The following is a 16,656-nucleotide window of genomic DNA, read 5'->3' as shown; positions in this document are numbered from 1 at the left end:
GCCACTATAAAAGGCTAGCCTCTGCTGAGAGCCCCAGCTTTTCGACTCAGCTCTTGGACATATGAGCTATTGTCTCTGGACTCTGAGTTAATTAGCATTCCTCAAGACAAAAGCATTGAAAAAAAGAATCATCAAAATCGAGAGAAACTCTTGAGGCTCTGGTAGAGCTTTGCTCACGAGGAGTTGCCAGCTACCTCAGCAAGGCACTGACACACAGACAGTAAGTGCGATTGGCCAAAACGCCGCGGAACCTCCCTCAGACTTGCTAGAGGCTAATTAACATCACAACAGTCTCCTACACAGCTTTTCCCTGGGCCGCACAGCTTGTAAAAACCTCCCAAGGCTGCACAAGTCTTCCGGAGATTTATTAGGCCATAAACTATCAAAGTTTTATGATAGCTGCCCTCATGGTCTTGCAGCAATTAGGCCCAATCCCAACCAACCTCCCTTCTACTGCTACATCGATAGGAGGGGCAATCTTCCTTCTACGAAGATATTAATCAGGCCATTATAAATTGCCAAACAAAGGCCACAGCACGAAGCCCCAGGGATTCAAACATGCAACAGGGATCATCAAAGGCCTCAAGGCCCCTCGCCTCATGGCTGGCGGCCATTTTTATGATCGAGTTCCTCCGGGCGCCATTTTTAGAGGGCCCCGAGGCAGTGATCCTATCTCTCTCCTGGTCATATCGCTCGGAAAACACCATCAGAAGGAGCTGACAGCACCTCCGGTGTTTCTTCCTTGAGCAATGGAAATAGATTGGGCTCAGCCAGGACCATCAGGCATGCAGAGCATTCAGACCTCTCAAGAAAACGACCATGAGTCTGTTCAGCCAACAGGGAGGCCGCAGCAAAGATCAAGGCCAGGGCTCTAGCCCCCAAGAAGGCCTCCAAGTCTGAACTTAGGGCAGAAAAAAGAAGACATGAGGCTTTAGAGACACAATTCACAAAAAATGCTCAACAATTACAAGAACAAGCTGCAGGTACAGAGAGGGCAGATGGAAGTCCGGCTAGCCATCTACGAAACTGGTCACCTGAAAGGCAGGATGAGGCCCTTCCCCAGGACCTGAGTTTGTCAGGCCCTTCTTATAGGCCACCTACTTGGAACACAGCTACACCTAACCCTCAGCAGGCTTTGCCTGCTGGTTTTGCCTAGGCAGGTTTAGGGAACAAGCTAACCTTATCCCTTCTGTGACTGGACCCCAAATGATAGTTCCTCCCTGGGAGAACAGGCCCCAAGACATCGAGGAAGTAGTTTTGGTAGCAGTCAGACAGGGCATTGCTGAAGGTCTCAAACACCTCCTCCACCCCCCGGGAAGAGGCTTGGGTATCTTTTCTTCCTTCTGTCAGGGTAACCCTCCCCCATGGAGGGAGGTTCCCACTTTGGAACCCATGTATGCCCCTCATCATTTTTATAGCTGGGAGGGACAGGATGACAGGGGATCCTCTTACCACTCTGAATGGGGTAGTTCCTCAGAGGAAGAGGGGGAAATTAAAGACTCCTTCCTCTCCGATGAAGAGGAAACCAAACCAGAACAACCGTCCACAACTGCTGTCTTTAAGCCCTCCTTGTTTCGGCCCTTACTACAGAAGGCTCTGGTTACAGCCCAGTTAAGCCAAGAAGAGGTGACCCCGGAACCACAGGCTGGCCCCTCGAGCCAGGGAGACGCACTATTCTCCAAACTGGTGGTCCGAAATGAGTTTCTCCCATCTCCCTTGTTGTTCTTGGATGTAGTAAAGGGCCAGTGTGAGAACCCCGTCAGGGCCTCATCCTTCTTCCCAGGACAAGAGGTTCTTTAATGTAGGTCCCGCCTTGGCTAATGCATTAGCTGTCCCAGCAGTAGATTCCCCGGTGGTAGCCACCTTTGCTTCCTCAGGCACCCCCCCAGAACCGGAGAATGTTTTACAACAGGAGGACAAAAAGTCGGAACAAACTCTGAAATGCACACACCAGGCTGCAACTTGGGCCGTGAAAGCTTCCACCGCAGCCTCCTTTTTTACCAGGTCATCTATTCACTGGTTGTTTCAACTTCAGGACAGAGTTCCCATTGCTGATGTTAGGTCCCACCAGGATCTCAACAAAATAATAGTGGCAGCCGAGTTCAGTGGAAACACGAGACAAGAGAAAGGTGCTGTCTACTTCCTCCAAGGGGTCAGATTTTCGACGCACCACGTACCCCAGAACGCAAACCTTCAGGCCAGTTAACACCCCTTGCTTCAGTTGCAACCAGACAACGTATCCCCCTTGTCGGGAACAACAGCAGGACCGTCAACCCAAACAACAACTATTCTCGGGTAAGCGGCCCTTTCAACTCATTCATTCAGGCACTCTAAGTAACTACATCCACTCCCCTCTCATCGGAGGTTGTTTGACCTTTTTAAAATCCAGATGAGAGAAATCAACTAACAATGCTTGGGTCATCAGTACAATATCATCGGGCCTTCAACTCAAATTTCTCTCCCCCCCCTCCATCGTTTTTTGTCAGCTGTCCTACCTCTCGTGACACATCTAAACGGGCCCAGATGGACTCAGCTATCCATCACCTGATGGACATCAGAGCCATAGAAAGAGTTCCATGGGATCAGCGGGGATCAGGTTTCTACTCCTGCCTCTTTGTTATCCCGAAGGCCTTGGGGGTGGTGGAGAGCAATCCTCGATCTCAAGCTCCTGAACAAATTCATCCCATACAGGCGTTTTAAGATGCAGACCCTACATTCTATTCTTCAGAGTGTCCGAAAGGGTGATCTCTCTTCCATAGACCTCACGGAGGCTTACTTCCATATCCCAATTTGGCCTCCCCATCGCCAGTTCCTCCATTTTTCTTATTGCAGTGAGCACCACCAATATCGGGCCCTACCATTTGGCCTTTCATTGGCACCAAGGGTTTTTACTAAGGTCCTGGCAGCATTGGTAGCCCTCCTCCAAGCCTTACCTGTGAGGGTCCAATGCTACCTGGACAACATTCTGATTCAATCTACCTCCATCCAGGCAGCCGAACAAGATCTTCAAACCACGATGCAGGTGTTGCAGGAACATGGTTTCTCTATCAACCTGATCAAGAGACAGAATTGTAGTGACCATAGACACCAGCCTTCTGGGCTGGGGAGCACATGCCCAGGGCCAGATGGCCCAAGCACACTGTCCATTTTCAGACAGGACCCTTCCCATCAATCTCCTGGAGCTCAGGACTATTTTTCTTGTCCTGAGAAGTTTCCGGAACCTAGTGTCAGGGTCCCATGTGCTAATAAATGACAGACAATATAGCAGCCAAGGGTCATGTCAACAGATGAGGGACCAGATCCAGGGTTTTGATGCAGGAGGCAGAACTCTGGGGAGATGGGCAGAGAGGAGCCTCCTGTCTCTCAGGGCAGACCATATTTCGGGGGTTGACAACTCCCAGGCAGACTGGTTGAGTCGATCTCAAGTCAACCACTCGCAATGGAGACTCCATCCTCCCCTGTTCATAGAATTGTCTCACATTTTTGGAACTCCAGAGGTGGACCTCTTCACCACTCCCCAGAACGCACAGGTAAACAGGTTTTTCTCCAGGTTCCCAACCCAGGGAGCGGAGGGGACCAATGCACTTCGGAGCAGATGGCCCCCAGGTCTCCTCTACGCCTTCCCCGCACTTCCAATCATCCTGGCAGTCATCCGGAAGATGTTGGAGGAAAAGGCGGAGCTGATTCTGCTGGCCCCATATTGGCCCAGGAGACCCTGGTTTGCGGACCTGGTGAAGTTGTCTGTTCAGAGGCCTTGGAAAATCCCGGCCTCTCGGATCTCACTCAGTCAGGGGGCCCTTCTGCATCCGGAACCCCAGTGGTTTCAGTTGACCGCTTGGCGGTTGAGTGGAAGTTGTTGAAGGAGGCCAACCTTTCAGATAGTGTAATTAACACAATACAGACTTCATGTAAAAAGTCTACAACCCAACTTTACGATGCCACCTGGAGGAAATTCAGTGACTGGTGTTTGGAGAGCTCAGAACCCTCTTCAGCATCTGTTCTGGAGATCCTTCAGTTTCTCCAGGATGGGCTGGACAAGGGCCTCGCGCCTAATACACTCCGCAGGCAGGTGGCAGCCTTAGCTTCGGTAATTTCATGGGACAGATACACATCCCCTCTCCCACCACCCTTCGATCCACAGGTTTCTGAGGGAAGCCTGAAATCTGCGACCACCCATTGTGCATAGGTATCCCACTTGGGACTTGCCTAAGGTTCTCCAAGCTCTTTCAGGCCCTCCTTTTGAGCTTTTACGAATGGTAGGTCTCCGTATTTTAACTCTGAAGGTATCCTTGGTGGCTATTACGTCAGCCAGGAGGGTGTCTGAATTAGCTGCCCTTTCGGTAAGGCCAGATTTGTGTATGTTTCATGACAACCGGGTGGTTTTGCATCTAGACCCTTCATTTGGACCAAAAATTAACTCTTGATTTCACAGGGCTCAAGACATTTTGGGACTTTTGTCCCAAGCCCCAACATGTATTGGAGCATCAGTGGCACACATTGGATGTGAAAAGGGGACTCAGGATTTATATCAAATGAACTGCACCTTTTTGCAAAAATTAATTCAATGTTTGTGTCTTTTCAACCTGTCTCCTTGGAGTCTAAGACCTCATCTCCCATGTTGAGTAGGTGGATCAGAGCATGCATTTCTACTGCATATGAAACTCTTGGCTTGCCAGCTCCCAAGAAACTGACTGCACACTGACTGACTCCCAAGAAACTGACTGCGACTTTGGCAGCTTGGGCCATGCAGACTCTGATCGGAGAAATTTGTAGAGCTGCTACATGGACCTCGCCTTCCCCGTTTGTCCGACATTACCGGCTGGACTCCTTTGCATCTGTACAGGCTGCATTTGGACGAAGGGTACTCCAGCGGGTAGTTCCAGGGTCGGATTAAGAGGATCAGCTGAGTCCCTCCCTTAGGCATGCAGGCTTTGGTATGTCCCAATGCTGGACTCTGGAGTAGCGTGACGGAGAAGGGGCGTTGGTAGACTTACCACTGAACGCCCTTTCTAGACACGCTGCGATAGAGTCCAGCCCCACCCTGTGGCCATCTGGTCTAGTATTCTCAGGTAGGGGGGCGGTTGTATGCTCATTCTATTTGTTTATATTCCAGAAACAATCCTAGTCTGTCAAGATACTTCGCCAGAAAAGCTGGGGCTCTCAGCAGAGGTGAACCTTTTATAGTGGCAGACTCAGCTCACGTCATAAGAGGGCGGAGTTATACCCAATTCTGGATTCTATCGCAGCGTGTCTAGAAAGTGCGTTCACTGGTAAGTCTACCAACACCCCTTCCATTTCCTTTCTATTGCTCTTCTTGGAAGTGGCCTTTGTTAAGTTTCTATATTCCATTGAATTGCATTTTCTTCTTCTTTCACTCAGTGGATTTTTTAAAAGGAGAAGGAAGGTCTTTGTTTTCTAAGAAAAGATCAAATGATCACACAGGAGGGAACGATCAAGTGATCAATTTATCATGCTTCCTAATAAAGTGACACAACATTCATATGAAATTATATGATTGCCTAGGATAGTTATTCTTCAGTGGTTGTCATATGACAGATAAAAGGTTTGTGAGAAAACCACAGTTGGAAATAAAGCTAATTAGCTAACAACAGAAATATTTGGTTTGATGCATCACAGTAAACCTAGACTCTGAAACTCCTGTTGCTAGAGAATGTAGACACATAAGTATTTTTAAAAAAATCCTGGTAACTGCCTGAACAAGTCCCACAAGTTTTGCTAGCAACATTTTTGGAAATGGTTTACCACGGCCCTTTTCTTAAGTCTGAGAGAGGGTGCTGGCCCCAAAGTCATCAGCTGGTTTTGTATCTAAGGTAGAACGAGTACTTTTTCCCAATTTATAGTCCAGGGCCATAACCACCACATCAGGGGTGGCAAACTCATTCACTGAGGGCCGCTTCAGGGTTGTGTTTGACCTCAGGGGGCCAGGGTGGGCCTGTCCACTTCAACGTCACTTGTGTCGCCTGTGGTGGCCCAAGTGCTCTGCCAGCGAAAATGGACTCCCAAGCTGTTTTCAGCCATGGCGGCCTCCTGCAGCCTCCTTCCAGCAAAAACAGAACTCGGGGGGACCACATATGGCCCCCTGAGCTCTGTTTACACTGGCAGCAAGCTGTAGGAGGCCATCATGGCCAAAAATGGAGTCTGGGAGGGACATGTGTGGCCCTCCCAAGTTCCATTTTTGCTGGCAGAGGCACCATGCGCTGGTCCTTTGCTGTTTCAGGGTAGCCCTGATCTAAGCACCCTGTGGGCCAGATCTGGTAAGTCTACCAACACCCCTTCCATTTCCTTTCTATTGCTCTTCTTGGAAGTGACCTTTGTTAAGTTTCTATATTCCATTGAATTGCATTTTCTTCTTCTTTCACTGGCCCACAGGCCTTGAGTTGACACCCCTGCACTATACCACCCTAGCTCTCATTGCAACTTATTACATACCATCAAATAATTGTCAACTCATAGCGACCAGATAAGTTTTTCTCCATGATAATCTACATATAACCTAGTCTTTCAGGGCTTCTAGCAGTGCACTCATCTGCAAAGTAATTGAGCGCATACACTGTCCTACAACAATCATTCAAACTGCTGGTTTTGTCCTCTTCTTTTCCTTTCCCAGCATTAGAACCTTCCCCAGAGAGCTAAGACTTCACAAAATTACTTGCAGGAGAATGTTTACATAAACAAATTAATGATATCTGAATATCAGAAAACTTCCATGAAGGTAGTCTTACAAATGTAATCAGAAAACCAATTTTAGTGGGGGAAGTATAACAGGAATCAGAAGGACACCCATTACAAATAAGGATTGCATGGGTTTAAGATACTTTGCTTCTAGAGGTGAAGGACAAGATGTTATCGCTTCTTCCACATTTCCACGTACAAAGGCTAAATTTAATGCTTCAATCAGCATCAGCAATAACACAGCATCCTCCACTACTGCCAATGAACACTAACTTGGAGGATATTATCATACCCTATCATACACTAACTTGGAGGATATTATCAATATCATCATATTTTTACACCCAAAAATGCTGTAGTGTAGCACAGAATACCTTGCTAATTGGAGTACATATTAGCAACTGTCTTTGTTTTGGGGAGGCTTTGCAATTGTGCAAGTCTACAGGAAGTCATACTGCCTTCTGAAACTGTTACAGAATCACAAACAAGACAATCAAATACAGCATATACTAGTGCGATAAGGAGGGAAAAAAATCTTAAAATAGGACACATCTTTGTTTCCCATAGGTAAATTTCTTCACAGAGTAAGATATGGGCCTGCCGAACAGGGAAAGGAAGACAGACTGTTAAAAAATGAGAAGGAATTTTGGAAACAAAAACTTGTAGGATTTGTAGTGGTTGGCCACTTAAGATGGAGCTAGACAGCAATGACTCTGGAAGATCTCATTTCAGTAAAGAACAATGTTGGCTGATGGTTTTGAGATGGACTGGGGGGTTATAACCTACATCTGGATTGTTTGTTCAAGAGGTGCCCGAAGACCACCAAAGCAGAGCATGGCACGATCCAGAGAAGTGTGATTAGAGACGACTTTGGGACTTGCCTATCCAGTAAGCAACTGGAAAACCAAATTCTATCCGCCCAAAATTGCTGCCACCAGCTTGAGAAAGACAGATTGGCTGTAACTTTAGCCTTTAATTCTAAATAGAAGTAGTTATAGTTTTTAGGTTTTGAGATGTATACAGATGTTAAGATAACATTACCGATTACAAACATTTTTGATACGAGAAAAAGTTCATGTTAAAGTTAATAATAACGTATTAAAATCTATATGCTGTCAAACTCTCAGTGACAAGCCACTGCTGTTATCTTTCAAGTGACTCAGAGAAAGGAGAGAGCAGGCAATGAAGCATAATTATCTAGTTGTAAATTAGGCTTGAAAAATTAGGCTGGAGAATCTGAAAGCAAATTTTTGAAAGCAAACCAGGAGACACCAAGTTCAAAGTCTGTTTTGGCCATGAAAGCCAGCTGGGTGACTTTGGGCCAGTTATTCTCTCTCAACCCATCCCATCCCATCCCATGTTGTGGGTGAGACAAGAGGAGGAAGGAGTATTAAACATGTTCATCACCTTGAGTATAAAAAGGTGAGATACAAATAAATAAATGCAATTAGCCTTCTTTAAATCATCATCTTTTAACCATCTCATAATCCCTTACGGGGTGGAGGTCTGGGGAACTGAATGGAGCTAGCAGAGTGTTTGATGGCCGGATGCCCTTCTTGTAACCAATGCAGAGTTTTGTTCAGCAGATATATACTCATTGGGCCCAGAGAGATAAATATCTGCCTCTACTAGGATTGAACTCACAGCCCCGATTGTGAGGCGAGAGCTCCACCTCTAGGCCCCTGCACCACTCAATTAGCCTTCTTTAAATGCACTATAACATAAGGCGGGAGGCAATCAGGGGTGGGATCCGACAGGGTTAACTACCGGTTCAGTGATTTACTATGTGCTTCCCTGCACGCTGCATGCACGTGTAAGTCTTAGTCAGCTTGCTGCCTGGACAGCTGAGCAGCGCTGCATGCAGGGAAGCAGCATTTGAAAAATCACCTTTTTCCTGCTTTTTCAACCGCAGCTGTGCCTTGCACGGCAGCTGAGGTTGAAAAAGCAGGAAATAAAGATCAGGTAAGAGCCCAGGCAGGTGGGTGGGCCAAAACAGCAGCAGACATAGAACCGGTTCTATGTCTGCTGCTCTTCAGAGCTACTGGTTCTACAGAGCCAGACAGAACCGGTAGAATTCCACCCCTGGGGACAATGCACGAGAAGCATTCTGTCTTATGACAAGGATAGGGAAAACAATAGCCACAAAGTTCAGGCTAACAGTTGACTGCAGAATTGCATAGATGCACTTCCTCTGCTTTCCATATTTATGAAATAAAACAATCATAGCAGAAACAAACCAACAGAGGGAGTAGTTGCTTAGTGATCCTAGAAGTAGATTATTCCAGTTAGGATACTGAAAGGAAAAAAACAAACCAGAAGGGCTTTTTAATGCCAAAAATGATATGATCAAAGTATACTTAAAAGGGGAGTCAAAAGAGTTTTCAATGCATTACTCAGCTTAATATTGAAAATCCAAATGACATCACATTCTAGTAAAACTCAAGTCTATTATTTGCTACTGTTCAGCAGAACTTTGTTAGAAGCTATCAGAGACCATGTTCCTTGCGTTGCTTAATGTACTCAATCTGTATTTCATGACAGTAACTGGAATTTTAATGAGGTTGGCTGGAAAATGCAATATATCTAGGAGTTAGCACATAGGTACTTACAGTTCCTTTTCTCTCCTCCCTTACATCTTTTTGTACAACAGTGCTTAACGTATGACTAGTCGCTTAGCAACTGTTCATAGTTACAATGGGAGTATTTACAAGCCAGATTTGAAGTTCCACTCCCCCATGTGACTGCGATTCAGGTACTCAGCAACCAGGCCATATTCAGTCATTTGCAGCATCCTACAGTTACATGACATTTTACAACTGTTTTGCCAAAACTTAGCATTTACTTCCAAATTTTGGCAAAACCAGCCTATAGCGAACCACTGGTTTGCTTAACAACAGTTGTAAAATCAAGTCAGTCACATGGCTGACATAACCATTATGGTTGTAACTCAAGGACTACCCATACCTTGAAATCTAGAGTCATGGTAGCACCGTGGTTAGAATGAGTATTGCAAGCCGATTCTGCTGACTGCCAGCAGTTCTATCCTGACCAGCTCAAGGTTGGCTCAGTCTTCCATCCTTCTGAGGTCAGTAAAATGAGGACCCAGATTGTTCAGGGCAATATGCTGACTCTGTAAACTACTTATAAAGCGGTATACAAGTCTAAGGGCTATTGCTATTACATTGCTACCATCTCTTGTAGCCACTGATAGCCTAATTAATCCCCTTTAAACTCATTATATCTTATAGTAAAATAAACCCTGCAGTTTAATTATATGCTAAGTTAAAAAAAGTATTTCCTCTCATCAGCCCTAAATCTCCAACCAATTCAGTCCAACAGGTATTTGGTTTCTGTAATATAACAGAAAGGAAAAACAGTACACTACGTTTTTTCCTTCATAACTCAGAAATTTTAAGAATGTATTGCACCTCCCAATCACGTTTTTTTTCTCAAGTAGCTGTTTTAAAAGTTATTATCTCTGTCCCTTCTGGTGAAAGCTTTAATCAAATTGACATCTCTAAGTAATTCAAAGCATTGTTTGTTTATTTAAAGAAAAAGCAGGCAGCACATTAATGAGATTTGAAGTTACGGATGTTGGCTTTTATTGTTTTTAAACTGTTGCTGCAAGCTGACAGTATGGTTCATAAGATGGGTGGCCATATAAATCTTTCAAATAAGTTACAACTATCACAATGTTAATGATCCATGATGCAGTTTGCAAGGTGAAAGAGGCTCCTTGGAGAAATTGAAGGACAAAGTACATCCTGTGCTTTTAGAACTGCCAAATTATAACATCATTTCAACGTCATACAAAAAGTGGCTCATGATTAAATATTAATATATTTCATGAAATAATCTGAACACTGCTGGAGAGAAGTTCCCTGAAGATGGGCTCCAGCACTAGTCTGAAAGCTGGGAAGACAAAACCTCTGGTCCCGGTGACTGACCCAGATTGGATCCTGAAACATTATCCTGGGACACATACATTCGCCTTCATTCATAATCTGAACACTTGCTATGAAGCTAGTTCCAAATAAATTCCTGTATCTATGGAATATTGAATGTGTTAAGCTAGGTTTAACTTTAATGTTTGTCTCATTTCTAATTCACAGAAAAATCATGCACATAGTATATGCATATTTTCTCACCACCTGCATTTTATGAAAAGACCTACAGTTCAGTTTAAGTGACGATCTGGGCGTATAATTTCATTGCAATTTGTGTGTAGGACTAAGTCATTCAACTAATTATTTTCTTGATTTTTTAAAAATCAAAATACTAATGAAATCAATATCTTTTCTATCCTCAGCTTCTTTCACTAAGGAATATGCACCTAGAAAATTTTATTTGGATGAAATCATCATATTCTCTCAAATTAGTCTCTCAAACTTTTAAGAAACAATAGATTTCCAGAGTGTAATAAGGTACAATATCACAGAAATCACAGCAAGTTCTTCATTTGATATCCAGCCAGCTTCCCCACCTTCAAATCAATAAATACGTACAACTAAATTAAAAGCTGATTCAGCCATCACTAAGTTCTATATACCAAAAACCATACCACACCCACCAATCTAGTTTTTATGGATAAGGGCTGAAACACAATGCAGGCAGTCCTTATTTAGTAGCCACAATCAGGAGCCACAACTCATTTAAGAAAAATGGTTGCTAAGTGAAACTACAACTGTGCTTATGATCTTACCTCAGCTCTCCTGAGGACTGAGCTCAAAGTTACTCTTTTATCACTGTCATAACTTCAAATAGTTGCTAAATGAGGCAATTGCTAAACAAGGATTACATGTACAGTACTACTAATCCCCCAAGGAATGAATAAGAACTATTGACCCAGAACAAGAAATCAAAATGTAATTCAGGACAACTGTTGCAGAAATTTTTGTTTTTATTACATTTGTCTGCTGCTCATTTCACATCAAGGCGAGTCGGTGGCTTAAAACGTTACAATGAAACTTTTCCCCTCATCACCATGCCATCTGGAGTAGTTTATTATTATTGCACAAAATTATAATATGTATTCTTTAGAGTTTGGTCTTGTATAGCATATAAATCTACCACCCAATTATATTGTGTAAACCCAGCTAATTGCTAATTGAGTAATCCAGAAAGAGTACCCATGGAACCCAGAACCAGGTCATTAAATTGCCATTTCACAAAATTCAGACAAAACCATTAAGTAGCATACCAATATGACGATGGTTGCTTCTGGTCACTCATGTTTGGATCTGAAGTCAAGAAGTAAAACATCCTCTGTTCTAATAATTCTTCAAATTAGTTCTTCACTAATTTTCTGAAGCTGATTTTACAGCTGAAACTTTGACATTATTTTAAAAAATATTTTAAAATGTATTTTGTTACAATTGGCACATTGCTTTAAATTTCCGGGATGAAAAGATGACAGGAAAACCTCTTGGACTTTTGCTTTGTTTTGAATGAATGTTAAAGACAGCAGGCATAGGCCAGACTAAATTTGGTTAGGAAACAAGAAAGAGGCATATAATGCTTTAAACAAAACTCAATCATAAAAAATATCAGTAGATTCCAAACAGTGGTACATGATAAATAGTGCCTGAAGAATACATTTATTAGATTTCAAGATGGTCCAGCTCCAAAAACATTCTGAGCTGTTTACAAGGATACATAATGTAAAAGAAAATCATAAATCTCATGACAATGCTTAGAACTCATGAAAAGTTTGGCATTCTCACTGGAAATCTTCTGGAGAGTTCTGCCCCCATCCCCAACTGCATGATGTTTCTGCTACTACAATCTCATGAGATTTCATCATTTGAAAAATTAAATTCTAATTGTTATTTTATTTTGGGAACTCAAAATTATCTAAGACTGCATCATGTATACTGGTGTCCGCAGACATACTGGTGTGTATATGTATGTGTATACACACACACACACACACTCATATACATTGTAATATAAAGCAAGGGTCTTCAAACTTGGCAAGACTTGTGGACTTCAACTCCCAGAATTCCTGATCTAACATGACTGGAAGAGGAATTCTGGGAGTTGAAGTCTACAAGTCTTAAAGCTATCAAGTTTGAAGACCCCCCCCCCCACAAGAGAGCCAGTGTGCTCTAGTAGTGGTTAAAGCACCAATCTAGAAAGCAAGAGATCATGAGTTCTAGTCTTGCCTTAGCCATGAAAGCCAGCTGAGTTACTTTGGGCCAATCACTCTCTTTCAGCCCAACTCATTTCACAGGGTTGTTATGGGAAAAATAGGAAGAGGAAGGTGTGTTAAGATATGTTCACTGCCTTGAGTTATTTGTAAATTAAATAAATAAAAATATAATCAACTCCCTGCACAAGTTATTTTTGGGTTCAATTTCCTAATATCAGATTGGGAAATCTGAGAATTATCTATCTGGAGGAACCAGACTGAATCCTCTTTTCAAAAGCATTAAAATGATTTGTCCACAAGTCCTATTTCATCAGGAGTAGAAAGAGCATCCGCAGCAATTATGCTCTGATTTCCAGATTTTAGAAGCAATTTGCAAAAGACATAATATTCTTTTTAATATGAACCCCAGTCTCTTCCAAACCGACTGCCTCTGGCACAGAAGCAACCATCCTTCTGAGTAAGCCTATTTATTTCAAGTCAAGCAAAACAAAAACAAAAAAACTACCCACCATGTGTTTTTGAGCAAGCCCAACGGGAAAGCAACTGCCGCACTAACGGTTCATCCATTTGCAGCCGATCACCATTTACAATGCAGTTTGTCAGCTGACACCGACAAAATGCTGCTTAATGGTTTGCACAGGCAGAGAGGGAAATACGATGCACCCCTCCGGATTTTAAAGCAACGCATTTCAAAAACCGCAAAACTCCACCTTCGAGTTTAATGTTGCTTTGCGTATCATGACTATTCCTTTAAAATATGTGGAACATCGCGTTTTGGAATGGGCAGCTATAACAAAATCTTTAAAAGTCGTAATAGGTTCCTGGCAGTTAGCAGACGATGGAAGTAGCAATAATATACTGAACAAAGGACGCAGCGAAATATAAGAGTGCAAGAGAGAAACATGATCCCTTTTAAGTCCTCAAACGCCAGGCACATTTACCCACAAAGAAAGAAGTGGTCCCAAAGGTGTTTTTTTTTTCTTTTTCCAAAGGCGAGTGGACTTTCTTGGTTTTTCTTTTTTCTTCGTTGAAAACGTTTCGCTTCTCATCCAAGAAACTTTCGGTTCTTCTATTTATTTGCATGAGAAGCGAAACGTTTTCAAAGGGAGGGGGGGAAAACCCTAAGAAAGTCTACTCGCCTTTTGGAAAAAGCGCCTTTGGGATCGGGATGGTTGAGAATCTCCCCGTAGACATAATGGCAAAAGGTTGGAAAAACCAAGAAACTTCCTCGCGCGCTCCAGAGTTGAACTTGCTCGGAGCGTGAACTTTTCCAACACAGGCGCGTCTTACTCCCGAGGAAACCCGCAAGGCTCCTGTTATTACCTTACGCTGGCAATTCTTCGCCACAAGTGAGCTGCGGCGAGCAGGATACAAACCCCCATAGGGTGGGAATTTTTTAAAAAATACTGCAAGGGGAATACCAGCAGCAACTCGTTCCGCTTTCCCAGTGTAGGAGTCCCCCTCCCTCCCGCTAATCCAGGGGACTACTACTACTACTCCTACTCCTAGTCTACTTCTACTTCTATTGCGCTCTATAACTAGCACTAGAGTAACCGACCACACAACTTTTTCCTTCCCCTTCAGGAACTCGGGTCGCTTCTACTCGGGGACGGATCCTGCTCTTTGGGAGCCTGGCGTCTGGTTTAAGGAAAGCAGCCCTTTAAATCCGGGCTGCTTGCTCCTCGCAAAAGCGACGCTTGCACGAGAACTGGAGGAAACCTTCTCTTTTCATTGCGATACTTTCAAGGTGCACCAAGAGAAGCTGCTAAAACTTGGGCTGTCTGTCTGTTTCCTCCCGCCTCCCGTCTTAGCCAGGCAACCAAGGGCGCAAAGCCTAAAAGCCCGCGGCTTCCCCTGTTCTTGGCATGGGACGAGGATCGGGGAAGCAGCTTTTCCACCCACCTTCAAACGGCTCCCTCTCTCGTCCCCTCCTCGCCCCCGATGAAGCACTTCTAAAGAACAAAGACCCCGGCCGATTCCGCTCCAGCCGGACGAACGAACGCGGGCACTGCAGCGAAAAGCAGCCGAAGCAACCGGCCACTCCCCCGCCTCCTGCTCCAGCTGGTGCGAGGCGTTCTGCTTTGCTAGGTCGCCTATGAATGGAGCCGGGGGCGGAGCCCGCGGAGGGATTGGGGGGGGAATTTAAGTCCTCGGCAGAGAGAAAGGAAAGTAGCCCTGGAAAACGAAAAGAGGAATAGCCTGCCTTGTGCCCACGATGTCGTGGGGTTTGTACATCTGCAATTTAGGACATGCTTTGAGAACCATTGCCGCTGGATATGAACCCAGACTAAGGCTGAAATACAGCAATTATTTCCATTGAAGAAACTTCTTCTTTCAAGCTGAAATAGTTGCGAAGGATGCGGGATAAGATTACAGTGGGCGGAAAAAGTCCCTTCAAGGAGTTCGGTGAAAGTACCATTAAGGTGACCCGAAGGTGCTTCTTTTTTTTTTAAAGGCAACTGGACAATCTTGGAGTTTTTTTTTTCCTTTGAAAACGTTTAGCTTCCTAACCAAGAAGCTTCTCCAGTTCTAACTAATTGATGGAGAATGGAAGGATTTATGACTGAAAGAATAATGACTGAAAGAAGACTCTTGCAGGTCATATCTACCAGATCCATCAGATCGGGGAAGCAGGGAATGTTGCCTCACACCCTCTAGGGCAGGGGTGGGCAAACTATGGCCCGAGAGCCACATCCGGCCCGTTGGTCTTTTTAATCCGGCCCGCCGAAGATTGGTACAGAATTAAGGTTTGATGTGAATGATTGAATGATTGCATTCATTTGATTTTGACTTGTAATGACAGGTGGCGCATTAGGCGCAGTGACTTGATTTTGTGGAAATTTTGCAGTTTTTTAAATGTATCGTATCTTGTGCTGACCCGGCCCGTCTGTCAAATTTTAAAAGTCAATGAGGCCCCCGAGCCAAAAAGTTTGCCCACCCCTGCTCTAGGGAGATGGAGCCCAGAAGAAGGGCCTTTCTCTGTGGTAGCCCCCCTCTCTGAAACATCAACCCCCCCCCCCACAATAAATGTACATTCAAGAGATGAGCTAAATGTTTTATGGATTTTTCTAAATAACTTCCAATAAGTTGTCTTCCAGAATCAACATCCAACTCATGTTTCTTCTGCTTGCACACAAATTCCCACTTTTATTGTCATAGCTAGTTATGACATATTAGGTTTGCATTTGGTGGTGTTAGGGGAAAATAATTTTAAGTACAGGTTGTCCTCGACTTAGGACTGCAATTGAGACCAAGCTTTCTATTGTCAAGTGAAAAAATTGTTAAGTGAATTTGTCCCATTTTATGACCTTTCTCGCCACAATTGTTAAGTGAATCATTGCAGCTGATAAGTTAGTAACCCGGTTGTTAAGTGAATCTGGCTTCCCCATTGACTTTGCTTGTCAGAAGATCACAAAAGGGGATCACGTAACCTTGGGACACAGCAATGGTCATAAATATGAACCAGTTGCCAAGCATCTGAATTTTCTTCACATGATCATGGGGATGCCAGAAAGGTAGTAACTGTGAAAAATGGTCGTAAGTCACATTTTTCAGTGCTGTTGTAATTTTGAACAGTGACTAAGTGCATTGTAAATCAAGGAATACCTGTAGTTAATTGAGCCACATTATACCTGAAATTATACACTAAGAAATGACAGAAACATTTGTCCAGAGACAAGATTACTTTGTGGAAAGTTTCCCCAAAGGGAAAGACCTCCCACCCTGTTCATTTCAATGGGGAGGAACAGATGCACAGATTCAATGGTTCACATTCATGCTTAGGACTGAGGTTAACCAGCTCCGAGATTCTG

The 16,656-nt window shown here is 43.9% G+C and overlaps 1 protein-coding gene and 1 long non-coding RNA gene across 2 annotated transcripts in view; one reads left to right on the top strand and one right to left on the bottom strand.

Annotated features, from left to right (window-relative positions):
• ARHGAP40 (Rho GTPase activating protein 40) overlaps positions 1-3,082 on the bottom strand; it is a 68,318-nt gene extending 65,236 nt beyond the window's left edge. The window contains exons 1-2 of the mRNA XM_087959045.1: positions 2,934-3,082; positions 727-901 (exon numbers count right to left, since the gene is read on the bottom strand). Of these exons, the coding sequence (XP_087815171.1) occupies positions 727-901; positions 2,934-3,082 (324 nt within the window). The remainder of the gene's footprint in view (positions 1-726; positions 902-2,933) is intronic.
• Positions 3,083-4,729: 1,647 nt separating this feature from the next.
• Positions 4,730-14,739, top strand: LOC148131129 (uncharacterized). The gene is made up of 3 exons (XR_015748467.1): positions 4,730-4,934; positions 5,114-5,270; positions 14,429-14,739. It is a non-coding gene; the product is annotated as an uncharacterized LOC148131129 (long non-coding RNA).
• Positions 14,740-16,656: the final 1,917 nt, after the last annotated feature.

The sequence above is a fragment of the Notechis scutatus genome, chromosome 3 (genome assembly GCF_049901735.1).
Source record: "Notechis scutatus isolate UNSWTSFEM ecotype Mainland chromosome 3, rNotScu1.2, whole genome shotgun sequence".
In the NCBI taxonomy this organism is placed as follows: domain Eukaryota; kingdom Metazoa; phylum Chordata; class Lepidosauria; order Squamata; family Elapidae; genus Notechis; species Notechis scutatus.
This window is presented reverse-complemented; position numbering and strand designations above follow the sequence as displayed.